The sequence below is a fragment of the Cetorhinus maximus genome, chromosome 2 (genome assembly GCF_964194155.1).
Source record: "Cetorhinus maximus chromosome 2, sCetMax3.hap1.1, whole genome shotgun sequence".
Lineage (NCBI taxonomy): Eukaryota > Metazoa > Chordata > Chondrichthyes > Lamniformes > Cetorhinidae > Cetorhinus > Cetorhinus maximus.
The window spans coordinates 134,303,452-134,321,481 of NC_135880.1; the positions used below are offsets into that span (position 1 = coordinate 134,303,452).

The 18,030-nt window shown below is 40.7% G+C and overlaps 1 protein-coding gene across 2 annotated transcripts in view; it reads left to right on the forward strand.

Moving 5' to 3' along the window:
- Positions 1-18,030, forward strand: part of ncbp1 (nuclear cap binding protein subunit 1) — a 93,730-nt gene that overhangs the window by 72,190 nt on the left and 3,510 nt on the right. For both annotated transcript variants that reach the window (XM_078569701.1, XM_078569706.1), the window contains exons 14-20: positions 5,536-5,610; positions 8,347-8,450; positions 9,233-9,358; positions 10,603-10,705; positions 11,352-11,445; positions 11,779-11,882; positions 11,977-12,091. In XM_078569701.1, the coding sequence (XP_078425827.1) occupies positions 5,536-5,610; positions 8,347-8,450; positions 9,233-9,358; positions 10,603-10,705; positions 11,352-11,445; positions 11,779-11,882; positions 11,977-12,091 (721 nt within the window). The remainder of the gene's footprint in view (positions 1-5,535; positions 5,611-8,346; positions 8,451-9,232; positions 9,359-10,602; positions 10,706-11,351; positions 11,446-11,778; positions 11,883-11,976; positions 12,092-18,030) is intronic.

The following is an 18,030-nucleotide window of genomic DNA, read 5'->3' on the forward strand; positions in this document are numbered from 1 at the left end:
GTATAGATTTAAAAATAATGGAAATAGGTGGGGAAAAAAATCTATATAAATTATTGGAAAAAACAAAAGGAAGGGGGAAGAAACGGAAAGGGGGTGGGGAAGGAGGAGGGAGTTCAAGATCTAAAGTTGTTGAATTCAATATTCAGTCCAGAAGGCTGTAAAGTGCCTAGTCGGAAGATGAGGTGCTGTTCCTCCAGTTTGCGTTGGGCTTCACTGGAACAATGCAGCAAGCCAAGGACAGACATGTGGGCAAGAGAGCAGGGTGGAGTGTTAAAATGGCAAGCGACAGGGAGGTTTGGGTCTTTCTTGCGGACAGACCGCAGGTGTTCTGCAAAGCGGTCGCCCAGTTTGCGTTTGGTCTCTCCAATGTAGAGGAGACCGCATTGGGAGCAACGAATGCAGTAGACTAAGTTGGGGGAAATGCAAGTGAAAGGCTGCTTCACTTGAAAGAAGTGTTTGGGCCCTTGGATGGTGAGGAGAGAGGAAGTGAAGGGGCAGGTGTTGCATCTTTTGCGTTTGCATGGGGAGGTGCCGTAGGTGGGAGTTGAGGAGTAGGGGGTGATGGAGGAGTGGATCAGGGTGTCCCGGAGGGAATGATCCCTACGGAATGCCACCAGGGGGAGTGAAGGGAGGATGTGTTTGGTGGTGGCATCATGCTGGAGTTGGCGGAAATGGCGGAGGATGATCCTTTGAATGCGGAGGCTGGTGGGGTGATAAGTGAGGACAAGGGGGATCCTATCATGTTTCTGGGAGGGAGGAGAAGGCGTGAGGGCGGATGCGCGGGAGATGGGCCGGACACGGTTGAGGGCCCTGTCAACGATCGTGGGTGGAAAACCTCGGTTAAGGAAGAAGGAGGACATGTCAGAGGAACTGTTTTTGAAGGTAGTATCATCAGAACAGATACGACAGAGGCGAAGGAACTGAGAGAATGGGATGGAGTCCTTACAGGAAGTGGGGTGTGAGGAGCTGTAGTCGAGGTTGCTGTGGGAGTCGGTAGGCTTGTAATGGATATTTGTAGTGTAAATTGTACTGTTGCCTACCAGCTCTTCACTCCACCTGCTGGCTATCCAAAGCATGGCAGAAACCTGGAAATCTGGTTACTTGTTTATCCATTTGGCCCTGTGAAACCTAAGTAAAGAGAAGGAAATGTAATTATTCAAAATTGTACTTTTAGCTGAGTTAACTGACCTCCTAAGGCTGATGCTGGTTGACAGTGGCTTTGGTGCCTCAGCATCAGGGAAAATTGATGTGGGTTCCCAAACCTGATAACTTCTTAGTCAGATATGCTGGAATTGCATATGGGCATGGGTCAAAGGAGAACAGAATTGTATTTGCTGTGATCTATCCTGTATTTGAATAGCCTGCACATGCTCACTTTTTACCCATGAATAATGCCCATTTGTGAGATAATTGGTCCCTTCTTTTAAAAGCAAATCCTACTTGTTAAACTTTGTTTAGCTCTACCAGTGGCTATTGCTGAATATGCAGTATGTGCATGGGTGATGCTGGTGTATCTTAAGTGTTGACTATTGCTTTTAATATCTATGCATCCTAATGGCTTATATTAATAGAATTTACAAAGAAAACTGAAATGTTACACATTGCTTGTGAATACCAATTTAGAAATTGTCTGTTCTTTGCAAAAGGATGTAACAGTGGGAAAGGAAGACATCATTTTATGAAAAGTTCCATACTTTTTTCTTTGAAAAATCTTGAGTTGTATCTCAAAGACAGTCCCCTGAATAGTGTGTGTGATACTGTAGGACGTAGGTTCCTACATCATTGGATACTGTGCTGTGACATTGTAAGACATAGGTTCCTGCGCCACTGGATACTGTGCCGTGGTACTGTAGGACATGGTTTCCTGCGTCACTGGGTAGTGTGCTATGACACTAGGGAATAGGTTCCCATGTCATTGGGGAGTACGAACATACGAACAAGAAGTAGGCCATTCAGCCCCTTGAGCCTGCACCACCATTTAATAAGATCATGGCTGATCTGAGAGTAACCTCAAATCTGCATCCCACCTACCCCTGCTATCCTATCAGCCCCTTGCTAACCAAGAAACTATCCACCTCTGCCTTAAAAATATTCAAAGACACTCCTTCCACCACCTTTTCAGGAAGAGAGTTCCAAAGACTTACTACCCTCTGAGTGAAAAAATTTCACCTCATCTCTGTTTTAAATGGCGTCCTCTTATTTTTAAACAGTGACGCCCAGTTCTACAGTGCCACAGCACACTACCCAGTGCTATGACACGGTAGGATGTAGGTTCCTGTGTCACTGGGTAGTGTGCTGTGGCATTGTAGGATGTAGGTTCAAGCGTCACTGAGTAGTGTGCTGTGGCACTGTAGGACATGGGTTCCTGCATCATTGGGTAGTGTGCCTCCACTGCTCTTTCTTTGGAGAGAATTCCAAAGTCTAATGACCCTCGGAAAAAAAAAATCCTCTTCATCTCCATCTTAAATGGGGGATCCCTTATTTTTAAACTGTGCCTCCTAGTTCTAGACTCCCCCACAAGGGGAAACATCCTTTCAGCATCTACCCTTTCAAACCCCCTCAGAATCTTATGTTTCAATAAGATCACCTTTCATTCTCCTAAACTCCAATGAGTATAGGCCCAATTTGCTCAACCTTTCTTCATAAGACAACTCTTTCATCCCAGGAACCAGCCTTTTGTAATAAAAACAGAAAATGCTGGAAAAACTCAGCAGGTCTGACAGCACTTGTGGAGAGAGAAACAAAGTTAGCATTTCGAGCCCATATGACCCTTCTTTAGAGCCTTTTGTACCTTTACTGAACTGCTTCCACTCCAAGAATACCTCTCCTTAAGTAAGGAGACCAAAATCGTACAGAGTACTATAGGTGGGTCTCAACAATGCCCTGTACAGTTGTAGCAGGACTTCCCTACTTTTATTCTGCACCTCCTTGCAAGGAAAGCTAATATTCCAATTGCCTTTCTAATTACTTACTGTACCTGCATGCTAACCTTTTCTGATTCAGGTACGAGGACTCCCAAATCCCTCTGTACGACAGCATGCTGCAGTCTCTCTCCATTTAAATACTTTTTTACTTTTCTATTCTTCCTGCCAAAGTGGGCGACCTCATTTTCTTACAAACTACTCCATGTGCACTTAAAGTTGTAGCTGCGTTCTTGTAAATCAGGACCAATATACAAGTTGAAATACTATACCACACATAGGCAGTACTGTGCATTCCTAGCTGAAATAACTTGCAAAATAAAATAAATCACTAAATATAAAATGAATACTGTATAAATTCAAATTAGATAACACTCACCAGTCCCTCACCTTAGCCAGTCCCTCACGTTTGGAGATGACTTGCTTCCATTCCGGTTCAGTGGGTTCTGAGATGGCTGATAAGTCCAATGTGCAATCTTCAGACTCTGCCACATGTGGGCAGGTGTTGCATGGAGGGTCAGTAGGCTGAGCTGTTTAGAGGTTTTTGCACTTCCTCTTCTGCCTTGACTTCGCCTCTGCATGTTCCCAACAAAGTGTCTCTGTGTCTGGTGCCTTCCCGAATGAATCTTCTTCCCGTTTTGGTCAGATAAGGTATTTGACCTCTTCAGGGATGCTTTGAGGACATCCCTAAAGTATATCAGTGGCGATGGCTTTGAGTGATTGGGCTCTCTCTCTCACTGTCTTTAAAATGGCCACTATGCCTTACCTACTGCAGAGTTGAACAAGGGCCAAACTTGGGGGGACGGTCCAAAATTAATCAGAAGTCAGCCTCCTGAAGGCTATGTACTGCACCCTTTATTTTTCACCCAAACAAGCCCTGAGACAAGGAAAGCAATTTTACCTGTGTATGGTAGCAAACACCTCTCTGGCTTACCTACTGTAAAGTTCCACAGCAGGGACACACCCGGGGCTCTGAAATTAAAATCAGCTTGCTGAGTGAAGAAATGGACAGAAATGAGCAGCCCAGTCTTCAACTTCTTCCTTGCAAAAAACAACTTGTTTGTTTCGATATTCTTTCCTGAGAACTTTGCTTCAGTTTTTTTACCAAAAAAAACCTATGTGAGGCAACACAGACGTGCAACAATGCAAAATGGTATGCAATAATGCAAAACAACATTAAATGGAAAATGATCAATAAAATCAGGAACACCAGCTGTAAAGACTGCAGGACCTTGAAGTGTAACAATGTAAACCGTGGCAACTTAAAGCAAGGACATTTTGTAATTGAGACCCCAGCATTGATCCCTGTGGCACTCCACTCGTTACGGTTTACTTAAGGATCTTTATCAATTGTGTTGAGACTTACAACTCTTGTGTAAGTTCTTGTTGTATTCCTGTACATAGATATAGTTAATAAGTGTCTTGGTGAGTGGGTACAGCCTGTCTATTTTGATCCGCTACGCTGTGAATAGAGGGGTCTGGTGCCATCATTTCCTTGCTCAAGTGGGAGAATAAGAGGCAGGCACTAGAGTGGAAGGGGGGATGCAAACCTTTTAACTTCATTAGCCACATATTGTGGAACCTCGGACAGGACAAATAAGCCTATGTTTTGCAGTAGTAATGATGGCAAAACTGTTAGCATTCACCATCATTACTCCTCTGAAACTGACAGGGACTTCTTCTGGAGTTCATACATGTGCAGTTAAATGAAAAAATCCAAAAGTTGCTGTCAGTGATTCTTCGCCAAAGAATGCATTGTTGAGGTTCCCCAGCCCCTGAATGAAACGAGTTCAAACACATTGAAATAACAAGAATTTTCACTCTTATGCTCTTAGTCTCACTGTAAAAACCTTGAAAATGTTCACACCTTGTTGAATGTGGTTTAACTGGGTCTTTAACAGTATACTGTTCTGAATTACTGCTAAACAGCCTGAAGGAATAATTTTATATTTGTTGAATGTCAGATTTTACATTTTTATTATTTTTTAAAGTTTACAACAATTTAGCTTCTATCCCAATCCTATATGCATGTCCCAATCATTTATTTTGCTATCAATAAAATGTAAAAATTAAAAGGGTTCTTACTTCCAGATGTGCAGTCCGTGAGAATACTTCAATGTGATTGGCTGTTTACCTTGCTTGATGACATCTCTGTTGCTAGACACCTGGAGGTCCCCTTGACTTGGTGCCAGATCAGTTCGACATTGGGAAAGGGGAAAGCCATGTCGCAGAGATCATTGCTACTTTGCTGACTGCAAAATCTAATCCATAAGGTTTTAATGGTTGCTCCCATTGGTTGCCACATGTCTGAAGTTGTTGGTATCAACAGATCTATACATCCTCCTTTAGAATTTATTCACCCATGAAGTGCTAAAGTGAACCCCTGCCAAACCTTATCCACCAAATTCAAGCAGGGCAAATCAATGAATAAAAGAAGTTTGAATATGACTTGAGCTCCAAGAGCTGGAACCTTGAGGCTTTGGGCTGCCTTGATTTTGGACACAGTTTGGCTGGCCCTGCTCTAAAACATGTATCTAGACTTTATTCTGGGGTACATAAATAACACATCTTCTCTTTTGTCTCTTCGTCCATCCACACACGTATGCACAAACAGGTCTGATTGTTTGGCTCTTGACCCTGACCAAGCCAAACCGAAGTTTTTGCGTGAAGTGTTGGAGAAATGTATGAGGTAAATAAATTTTTGATTTTGACTTTTATCAACCTCACTGATTCTGTGCACTAGATTTTTCAAAATCAACCCTGCTAAATTTGTCATGAGGGGAGCTGGATGTTTAATTGGGAGGCACAAGTCATTAAACATCTGGAATACTGAAAATCCCCCAAAGCTTGGTGCATGTTTACTAAGTAATTCAGTTTAAGGATGTTGAGCACATGTACATGTGTAACTTGTATTACAGTGGGGATCGGGGAGAACAAAACTGAAGTCTCTTGTTAAACTGAAAAGTTACAAGTGGTGAGCTGGTGCTTTACTTGACCAAGCCCTTGTTCTAAAATTCACTTTAGCTTGCCGCATGTGAAATTTTGTTGCTATTCAGCTAAGGAAAGGTTATATTAATAAAAAGGGTCTTTATTTTGAGGCTTCCTGTTTCAAGTTTCTCTTGTGGTAGTCTGTTCATGGATATTGGAAGCTTTTTAGCTTTAGTTGTGTCTGTCCTGCACTCAATGCCTGTGCTGCCGGAACCAGATTCCTTGTACATTGCAGCATGTGAAATCTTTTAACATAAGGTTCAGATCCTGCAAAGCCTGACAATAACTTGAAATGATTTACAGTATGATCAGCTGCAATTTTTGGATTGAGATGAGCGTTTTCCGTTTGTATTTTCTACAGAATCTTGCCTTGAGGTGAAATTTGTATGTGGTTGGGATGCTTATGACTTGATGTCTGTTGAGTTTTCTGTAAGGTGTTGATATTTTGAACTTTTATTTTTGTACTGTAACTTGTTTGGTTGTTAATGGAGAAGTGGATAGATTACTGTGAGATTGTAAAATATTTTTGCCTTGATATTTGCATTATTAGTTCTGTTTTCAGTCATATTATTCTTTCATTGAGTGAATAGTTTGAGAATCATGTGCTGAATTGCACTTTTACAACCAACCACCCACTGTTTTGTTCCTTGTCCCACAATCTGTTGAATTCAAACACCTACTCCTCATTTACAAATCCCTCCCTGACCTCTGAAACCTCCTTCACCTCTGTATCCCAGCATATGCTCTTTAGTATTGTTCCTGGACTCCTGTTTTCCTTTCCAACCATTGAGTTGTCTCAGCCCTACTCTAGAACTCCCTCCCCAAAGCCCTGTCCCATGCTACCTCTCTCTTCACTTTTGAACATGGGTACAGTCATTCCTCCTGACCTTTATTCCGCTCATTGTCCATTTTTCTCTGTGAGGTACCTTCTAAGATAAAGGTGCTATATGAATGTTTAATGGTTCGTGAAAAGATGGCAAAGTTCATGCCGTCCACCAATATGTTCCACATAAACCTGTACATTCACTTTGATCTCATGGAATTTTTTGAACTAACACAATGAATTGGTTTATTAATCAACTGAACCAGGTCTGATCTGACATGAATGCTGAGCCAATAGATGATTCTTCAACCCCAGATTTGTCCACTTTATTTGTTTTCCCCTTGGTTTGATGCTTTGACACGTTGAAGTGGAACATATGTAATGTCTGGATCTTGGAAATTCTTTACTTCTTTACATATAGGATAAAGATGGCCTCTTAGCAAGACACACTGGTTGGTCTGATGGTTTATAGATATCTCCAGCTGCTGTCAACCAGTGGTTGTTTCTGGAAGAAAGTACTTAATTTATGTCTGTGTTGAGCACTGTAAAAGCATTACTGCACATCATGAAACTTTTGTTTTACTTGCTGAAGGCAATAATGGAGGGAACACTATGTAGCACTGAGAGAACTACAAGGTCCGGCACCGAAACAGCAAAGTGCACGCACACCCCCCTCCTCTCGCCGCCTGTGCCTTTCTTCTCATTGGTCAATTTACTGTGCTCCAAAAAAATCTTTGGAAGCATTCTGTACTAAATGCTGTCTGAGTGGATACACAAGGGTCCAAGCCAGTGGCACTCATCAATGTACTAACAAGAAGCAAGAAAAATGAGGTTTCAAAGAAGGTTTTCTCTTTATTTCAAGTATTGAGTCTCTCAAATCCCTAGATCATCCTAAACACCTCAGTTACATCAATTCTAATTGCTACAGAAAACAAGTTTATGCGATCTGTCCTCGTAATTTAATCCTGTAAGCCATATTCATTCTGGCATCTCTGTATTGTACCCATTCCAAGGTCAGTACACCCTTTGAGGTGTGGTGTCCACAACTGAATGCAATTCTGGAGTCTGACCAAGGGTCTGTGCAAATTAAGCATAATTTCCTCCTCTTTGTATTCTTCTCCTTAGTACATTTTGTACTTGTCCTTTGTTTTTCTTTGCTTTGTGATTTGTGCACATGGACACCCAAATCCCTTTGCTTCTCTACAGTTCCTAGTGTCTCATTAAGAAAATAAGGGCATCCAATAAGTTGTTTGGACATTTTCTTTGTCATTTTAAATTATCTGAGACAACAAAATAGAACAGGTCTCCCTTTAAGGTCCATTCATTTTATTCAAGCTGGCCTGTGACAGCCTACTACTTGAAGCACTTTTTTTTAACTTTCGTTAACTATGATCTTTGAATAAGGAAGGATATTCTGCTCCATAGGACCTAAACATAGCTCTCCTCTTTCCTTCCAAGACAGTGGGGCAAAATCCCACACTCTACTGGATTTCAACTGAAGCTGTTTTCTGTAATGATTTTGGTTTGACTTTCTTGTATAAGCATCTGCATTTATTGAAATAGTTGATGAGAATCTTTAGCAAATATATAAATGAACTGCTGTCTGGTCCACAGGCTTTCCTATTATCAGAGAATAGTGGATATTGTACCTGAGAACTTTGCAGCCCTGTTGCCAGCAAATCCACTGTGTATTTACAAGTACGGCGATGAGAGCAACAGTAAGTAATAAGCGCTTGTTTGGACTTACAAGCTAGATTTCAATGACTTCTGTCATACAGAAATATTGAGAATTGCATTTTACCTGTATAATTTGCATTGGCTTAAGAACTATACTTAATAAAGTAGGCTGCTTCAGAGGTTTAGATATATGAGCACTTTTACTTCACAAATTGCAAGATTAGCCTTTAACACTGATGCAGTTCAACTTTGACCTAGTTCTTGAGAAATCATGTTTAGATGAAGGAAGAGTTAAATATCAAACTCAATGAAAATAGTGAGAAACATATTACTGTTACACACTGACATTAATGCTGCTTGGTGTGCAGTGAAGTACCCTAATGTGACACAATTTCTGTTGGTGTTCTGCAACATTTCAAAGGTTTTTATATCTCACTGGCTCTTTTTCTCACTTTCATGCTAGCTACACATGCCCTACTTTGAAAATGCGTGCGTCCGTTCACTTGTATGCACTGTCACTCTGTTTTGTGAATGATGCACTTTCTCATTCTGTCTTGTGCATGCATCAACCCCATGTACATGTGCCCCGCCTGTCACTCTTGTCACGTGCTTGTGGACCTGCTCTTCCTCTCATGCTTTCTCTCATTTATGGGGATCAGCGAGTCAAACATTTTCTACTTTGCAGGGCCAAGCAAAACAATACTGTGTTTTAATAAAAACAAATGCAGGGTGCCTAAATAGAGCCAGAAAGTTACCAAATGAAATTTAACAATTTGACATGAATTCTTGAGCCCGCTTAACATTATTTTCATTAATGACTTAGGTTCTCTACCTGGCTATGCTGTGGCTGTCAGTGTATGCAGTGCTATTAAAAGCAAAGCAAGTAATGATGAAATCCTGAGCATATTAAAAGACCTCCCAAATCCTAACCAAGAGGATGATGATGATGGTAAGGAATTACTTTAATTTTGGTGGGAAAACTACTAGAAATTATTGACAAAGACAAAATTAAAAGCATAGATTAATAACGGACAGCCAGGGCAGATTTGTTAAAGGCAAATAGTGTGACTAGCCTGATTAAGTTCTTTGAAGTAATAAAAAGGTTGATGAAGGTAGTGCAGTAGATGTATATATGGACTTTCAAAAGGTGCTTTATAAAGCACCACATAACAGACTGTTTTAGAAAATAGAGGCACATGATATCAAAGGGACTAAGGTAACATCAGTGTGTAATTGACTAAAGGATAAGAGCCAAGTGTAGTGGAAGCAGATGCTTTTCTGACTAGAGAGAAGTATTCAGTGGGAACCCCGGGGGGGTCAGTGTTTAAAACCATTGGTTTTCTTGTTTGTTTATAATTGACTTGGACTTGGGTGTAGGGAGTGCAATTTAGAAGGTTGGGGATGATACAAAATTTGGTAATGTAGTAAACAGTAAGGTCCATTTGCAGCAAGACCTGGACAACATTCAGGCTTGAGTTGATATGTGGCAAGTAACATTTGTGCCCCACAATGCAAGGCAATGATCATCTCCAACAAGAGAGAATCTGACTATCTCCTGTTGATAATTAACACCATTACTATTGCAGAATTCTCCCACCATCAATATTCGGGGGTGGGGTTACCATTGGCCAGAAACTTAACTAGACCAGCCTTATAAATACTGTGGCTGCAAGAGCAGGTCAGAGCCACAGTGTAGTGGGAGCAGATGTTTTTCTGAGTAGAGAGAAGATTTGATAGAGTAAATAAGGAGAAATGGTTTCCAGTGGCAGAAGGGCCGGCAACCAGAGGACACAGATTTAAGATGGTTAAGATTAACAAAAGAACCAGAGGTGACATGTGGAAATATTTTTGTTACACAGTGAATTGTTATGATCTGAAATGCACTGCCTGAAAAGTGGTGGAAGCAGATTCAGTAGTAATTTTCAAAAGTAAGTGGATAAATACATGAAAAGGAAAGATTTCTTGGGCTGGGAAAGAGCCACAGATTGGAACTAATTATATAACTCTTTCAAAGACCTGACACAGGTACAATTGACTGAATGGCCTCCTCCTATCATTCTATGATTCTATAATGCTCATCCATTCAGTGAATATCACTTCCTATGGTTCTCAGACTTGTTTAATCTGTCACCTTAATCTGGAAGAATGCTGCTGGGATTAAATGACTGACTTGCATGAGCTCCACTCTTTCAGATGAAGGGTTCAGCTTTAATCCCTTGAAGATTGAAGTTTTTGTACAGACTTTACTTCACCTAGCTGCCAAGTCCTTCAGCCATTCCTTCAGTGCTTTGGCAAAGTAAGTGTGTTTCTTTTCCTTTAACAAAAAATTGCAATTAAATGTTTATGCATCACTTTGTTTACTAACCCTGTGATTAACTCAATGAATAATGGGATTTCTTGATTCTGATGCACTGAAGTATAGGATTTTGCTCTCCTGCTTCACTGGTCTTTAGTTAACCCATATCCTGCTAATCTGATGACAGAGTCCAGTACACAGGGTAATTGGTGTTCTTAGGGTCAGTTAAAACATTGAACATACCAAGTTTAATTTTATTATTTAATGATCAATTTTGAGCATTTGCTGCTGCGCACGAACGTGAGCTGTTGTATTGATGCTCATTTCTGGTGGTTCCCAGTAAATAGAATAAGACTGGCATCTGTGATTCTCCACAGTCAGTTGCTTATTTTACCTCCAAAGGGGCATTGAGTGCAAATTGGTCACTTCACCAAAAGAAGAGAAAAGTATCCAGGGCAGGGTCATCCAGACAGTTATAGCACCTTTTTCACTCAGGGAAATGATAACAAAGAGAATGAAGGAGAGCAATGAAATGGAGGGGAGTGTGTGTCTGTCCAGAGTCTAGAAAATGCTATAAAGCCTTCCATTTTCAAATCAACATTTCAGTGATGTATCTTTCTACATTTATTTGCACATTTTTTTGTAGGTTTCATGAGATTTTTAAGACTTTGGCTGAAGGTGATGAGGGCAAGCTCCATGTACTAAGAGTTATGTATGATGTTTGGAAGTGTCATCCTCAGGTAATGGGTGTTCCTTTCTCTTCTGTCAAATAACAAATCTGTTTGAAGTTTAAATTGAGAGCAAAACATATCTTTCTTTCTCATTATTTCTCCTTCCCTTTCAACAGTGGTCTAAACTTCCTTCACCTCTTTGCCTAAAATGGAATACACTGCTCAAATGGGGAGCCACATTTTGTGGCTTAAAACCAGACTGCAACATGGTAGAGGCCATTGTCTGCTCCGCAGTCCCTTCAGTTATAACTCCTTGCTGGGAGTTGAAATCGATGAATTAATTCTCTAATGTCACATTACTGACCTGTCTCATAAGACCTACTTTTTCTTGATATTCTGCAGATGATGGCCATGTTGGTTGACAAAATGATCAGAACACAGATTGTAGATTGTGCAGCTGTAGCAAACTGGATCTTCTCTTCAGAAATGGCACATGATTTTACTAGGTAATCTGTGTGAACATTTGGCACCACAATATTCTAGTAATTAGTGTTCCAGTCTTAGGACCTACATGAAACTAACTTTACTGTGGCACTTTAGGTTGTACGTCTGGGAGATTCTTCACTCCACCATCCGAAAGATGAACAAACATGTGCAAAAGGTCCAAAAGGAGCTTGAAGAGACTAAAGACAAACTGGATAAGCAGCACAAAAGAGTAAGTTTGTTTTGTGTTATATCAATTGAATATGTGATAGAATAAAAACAGAAAATGCTGGGAAATACCCAGCAGGTCTGGCAGCATCTGTGGAGAGAGAAATTAAGTTAAGATTTCAGATCACTGGCCTTTAATCAGAAATCAACCTGAAATGCTAACTCTGTTACTGCCTGATCTGCTGCGTATTTCCAGCGTTTTCTGTTTTTATTTCAGATTTCCAGCATCTGCAGTATTTTACTTTGGGCTATAGTTGGTGTTGAATAAAGGTTACTCAGAATAAGGCAGATTGTAGAGAACATTTTCAAAGCAAACTACTTCTCCCCTTTCCAATTTAAAGACAATAAATATTTCTCCCACCCTGCATCACTGCTGTTTCATTGTGAGTCTTTCACATCTTACAGTTTATGGGTCTGCCTGTGCCTGTCCCAGAGTGGATGCATTCTCTATGGGAGTTGGTGCTTTACAGTGGCCTGGACGTTGAATTATAAATGCCCGTGCCAAGAAGTTCTGGTACCCCATTCTTTGAGTCTTCAAGTACAGCCATTGGCCACCTGCAGCAGAGCTGTTGTTGGCAAGCATTAAAAAGTATCCTGGTACTCGCAAAATAAATCTGATTTGTATTTGGTTTGTCATAATTATGTCACAGTTGTTTCATTGTGTGCTTTCTTGTAACCTTTGTTTCGACTAACGAAGTTTTTCACTTTCACAAAGTTACTAAAACTGTGCTTTGTTTGGTCACCCGTCTTGTATGACTCACATTAAATGGGCCTAAATTTTTTCCTAGATTTAAAATCACAATGTGAGTGTTTATCTGCCAGTATATTTCCTTACTAGTAAATATTGCACTGGTAGGTTCACTATAAAGGACACCTTTATAACAAAGGCATAGTTACTACAAAAATAAGTCATGTCCTCCACCCATCTCTGCTGGCACTGCTGTAGCTGGGACTCTCTCTTTCACCCTCAACCAGTTGGCCTGGTGGCTACAGGTTTTGTGTTGTACTTGGGCTGCTTGTGGAAACTCTTTTGAGTTACCAACAGTCACAGATTGCAACTTCTTTCGAGTACAATCACAGTTCATGTGCACTACTTAAACTGCATCTAAAGTGCACGAAGCAGGAACAAAAAAACCACGTCATCACAAGTACAGTCTGATGAACACTTCACTATTAAACACATTTGATATCTTTAACCAGTTCATTATGGAAAGGCTGTACTGTGTTGTTGCATTGCTTGCGGAAGCTTCATGTTCTTCAGAAACTATACCAAAGATATGTTTGGCAATAGAAGTGTGCAATCCTGTTTATAAACAGCAGTTAGTGAACTCAGTAGCAGGCATAAATACTTAGTTTGTCCTGAATCATCAAGAGGGCTGTGGAAGCTCAGTCACTGAGCATTTTCAAGACAGAAATCGATAGATTTCTGGATACTAAGAACATCAAGGGATATGGAGGTAGTGGGAAAAATGGCTTAAGAGGTAGATGATCAGCCATGATCTGTTTGAATGGCAAAGCAGGCTTGATGGACCGAATGGCCTGGCTACAGGCGTGGTGCCAAAGGGCTGGGGGAATGCTAACATTCTACCATTGTTTAAAAAGGCAGGAAGGGGTAAACAGAGGAATTACGGACCAGTCTGCCTAACCTTGGTGGTGGGCAGGTTAGTGGAAAAAATTCTGAGGGACAGTATGAATTGTAATTTAGAAACACACGGATTAATTAAGAACCATCAGCATGGACCTGTTTAGGGAAGGCCATGTTTGACTAACCTGATTGTTACCTCCTCAAAAATTCAATGAGGGTAGCTCGATTGATGTAGTCTGGATGTTAAAGGTTTTTGACAAGGTCCAGATGGCTGACTAGTCAGAAGAGTAAAAGTTCATGAGCTCCAAGGAAAGGTAACAAGTTGGATCCAAAATTGTCTGAGTGGCAGGAAACAAAGGTAATGATTAACAGGTGTTTTTGCAACTGGAAAGCTATTCTAGTGGGGCTTGCAAGGCTCGGTACTAGGTCGCTTGCTTTTTTCATTATATATCAATGACTTAGACTGAAATGTAGACCGGATACTTAAGAAGTTTGTAGATTATATAAAAAATGACCATACAGTTGATAGTGAAGAAGAAATGAGTGCAGAAAGATATATTGTATATACTCGAGTAATGGTCGATCTCATGTAAAAGTCGGAAACCCCCCCCCCCCACCAAGCCTTACTTTTGGCCAGAAAACCATTAATTTTTCATATACCTCATGTATAAGTCAACCTCCGACTTTTAGCCAAAAATCCGAACTCTTTGTACTTGCCACCCGCTCGCCGCTGAAGTGAAACGTGTCCTGATGCAAACCTACTTGATAGAATCATAAACAGCACACCATTGAAGGCAGCTGTTCAGCTCCTTGTGTCTGTGCACCTCAACGTGTGCTGTCAAGGCTACCACCTCACTGGTGCATACTGCGTTCCTGCCACGCTTGCCCTCTAACATGGTGACATGGTATCAAGGAACAGCAGAAACACAGCCCAGTTCAAATTTAAAGTTGTTTAGATTGAAGAGCAGACAAATAATTGTGCAGCATCTAGAGAATTTAAGATATCAGAGAAGAATGTTAGAGATTGGAGGAAGCTGTCTCGACAGCTTAGGCAGGTGCACAAGAATAAATGTGCAAACAGAGGAAAGCCTACATGTAGCTGCAGTTGGAAGGCGAAGTTGCAAAAGATGTCAATGAAAATCGCAAAAATGGACACTCAGTTTCTCGAGGATCGATCCAAATCTTCGCCCTGAAACAAGCAAGAAAGTTAGGTATTGCAGATTTCAAATTCAATCCTGGATGGTGTACCAGGTTTATGAAGAGAAACAATTTTATACTGTGACAGAAGACCAAGATTTCACTGTTTTCCAGCAGAAATTGATGATAGGTTTTTCGCATTTCAACAGTTTATACTCCAACATCGACAAAAGAATGGATACAGATTGGCCTGTATTAGGAACAGGGATGAGGCTCCCATGACTTTTGACATGCCAGCCAGCCTAAGGGTGAGCAAAGTTGGAGAGAAAACTGTTAGTGAAGACAACTGGCCATAAAAAAGAGTAGATTCACAGTTGTGCTGTCGTGTATGTCTAATGGGACAAAGCTTAAGCCAATGGTGATATTCAAAAGAAAAACTCTCTGAAAGCAGTAATTCCAAAAAGGAGTAGTTGTCCACCTTCACGATAAAGGATGGATGGATGAAAGTGGCTTGAAAATATGGCTGAGGAAAGTTTGGAGTTTCCGACCAGGAGGATTTCATAAAGATAAAAGCTTTCTTCTCTGGGACATGTTCAGATAACGCCTGGTCGTTGGTGTTACTGAAGTTAGATTGCAAAACAATGATATTGTAGATAAAAGCAAAATACTGCGGATGCTGGAAATCTGAAACAAAAACAAAAATAGCTGGAAAAACTCAGCAGGTCTGACAGCATCTGCGGAGAGGAACACAGTTAACGTTTCGAGTCCGAATGACTCGTGATATTGTAGTGACTCCTGGTGGTCTAACTAGCATTGTTCAACCATTGGACGTCTCTCTAAGCACTTCAAGGATAGCATGAGATAAAAGTGGAATGACTGGATGATCAGATGCACTGTAGAGCACAAAAAGAAATAAATGTACTGGTCAGATGGGCTGAAAAATGACAAATGAAATTCAATCTGGAAAGTGTGAAGTAATGAATTTGGCGAGGGTAAACAAGGGAATGCACAATAAATGGTAGGATAGAGGAACAGAGGGACTTTGGAGTGCATGTCTACATGGCCCTGAGGATAGCAGAACAGGTAGATAGTGGTTAAGAAGGCAAACAGAACAGTTTCCTTTACAAGCCAAGCCATAGAATATGAGCAGGGAGGTTAGGCTTGAACTGTATAAAATATTAATTAGGTCATGGTGAGAGTTCTGGTCATTGCATCACAGGAAACATGTGATTGTAGTAACAAAAATGAGCAGATCATTTTGTCCTCTTTTCTTTACATGTTTCAGTCTTTGTTTTTCTCATTTTTGTTTTTGGACAGCAGTTGTTCATTATTCTGCCATTTATACTTCATCTAGACCATCTTTTGCTTCTATACTTTCCCATTACCACTCTCTTTGGCTCGACCCACCAACTCTTTTGTCATTTAATGTCTCCTCTCCTGCCATATTACAGACCTTCTCTTCTGTTTTTTTTTCCCCCTGCCTCTGCCCATCCCCCCATTTCAATTCCTTAAAATCTATTATATTTTTAACTTTCCCAGTTCCAATAAAAGATCACGACCTGACGCATTAATATTTCTCCCTCCATAGATGCTGCTAGACCTTCTGAGTATTTCCAGCATTTTCTGTTTTTGTGTGTAGGAAGGGCTTGTTTCTTTTGACAGAGATCAATTACCAGGTGTCTTAGATTTCAAGTAATTGACAGAAAGATTAGAGGGGTGTTGAGAAATTTTTCACCCAGAGGATGATGAGAGTCTGGAACTCACTGGCTGAAAGGGTGGTAGAGGCAGAAGCCCTCATTGATTTTAAAAAGTACCTAGATGTACACCTGAAGTGCCGTAACCTACAAGGCTACCAACCAAGAGCTGGAAAATGGGATTAGGCTGGATAGCACTTTTCCGGCCGACAGGGACACAACACGGCCGAATGGCGGCCTCCTGTGCTGTAAATACCTGTGATCTATGTTCACGTGTCTGTGTGTTCATCCCAGTTTCAGATTGCATTTGAAACTTTACATATCAAATCTCCCTACTTTTGCTTTTTTTTTCCCCTGACCTAGTGTGCTTGGTGCTCCATATTTGAACTTTTTTGGTTTATCATTTTATCAGCTTACTCTATTATCTCCTTTCAAAAGAGCTGATGTGTGTCCAGAGAAGGTACGCCAGACGAGAAGGATGAGATAACCAACCGTATTTGTACCAGCGCTAAAAATTATGCCTTGATTTCATGGAACACCCACGTCGAGACTGCTCTTTCATATGTGAAGCAACCTTCATCGACTCAAAGATACCATTTTTGTGGTTAAGATTTGAGAAAAAAATGAAAAATGGAAAATTATAATGGCAGCGTTTATTCTATACCACTGGATGGAGTGCTGAAACTTCTTGTCACCGGGTCCTGTGGCAACACGTGGGGAGTGGAACAATGGACACCTATGGTGGCAGCTCCACCTCTTGAGAAAGCAGAGAATCCTTAATAAGTTTAACCTGTTAGAATTTGAATGGACACCAATCCATTTTTAATTTTCTTGTGCTAAGAGTAGGGACCAAATTGGCTTATTACTGTACCAGCTAGGTGATCCCTTGTATGTATCACTAGATAATGCAGTGAAAGAGGCAGCATTTGAAACCTAGAACTCTATTCATTTGGAAGATGTAGAAGAGAGTATTGACTGATATTTGTCACCAAACCACTCTGAACATCAGATCATTAAATCCCTCCCTCTTGCAATAAAAAAAAAACAAGAAAATGTTACTAGAACTATGGAGATTGATTTCATGTTGCATGGGAAGAGAAAATAAACCACTTGTGTGGCTGCGATGCAAGTGCTTCAGTTCACTGTACAAAACATGAGAGAGAATTGGACCCTTACTTTACTTAACATCAGAAACAGCACAGGACAACTGCAGGTGCCCAACCAGAAATATATCCATAAGATAAAAGCAAAATACTGTGGATGCTGGAAATCTGAAACAAAAACAAAAATAGCTGGAAAAACTCAGCAGGTCTGACAGCATCTGCGGAGAGGAATACAGTTAACATTTTGAGTCTGTATGACTTCATCAGAACTAAGAAATATAGAAATGAGGTGAAATATAAGCTGGTTGAGTGGGGTGGGACAGGTAGAGTTGGATAGAGGGCCAGTGATAGGTGGAGGCAAAGAAGAGATTGCCAAACATGTCAAAGACAAGAGGACAAAGGGGTGTTGACAGTGGTGATATTA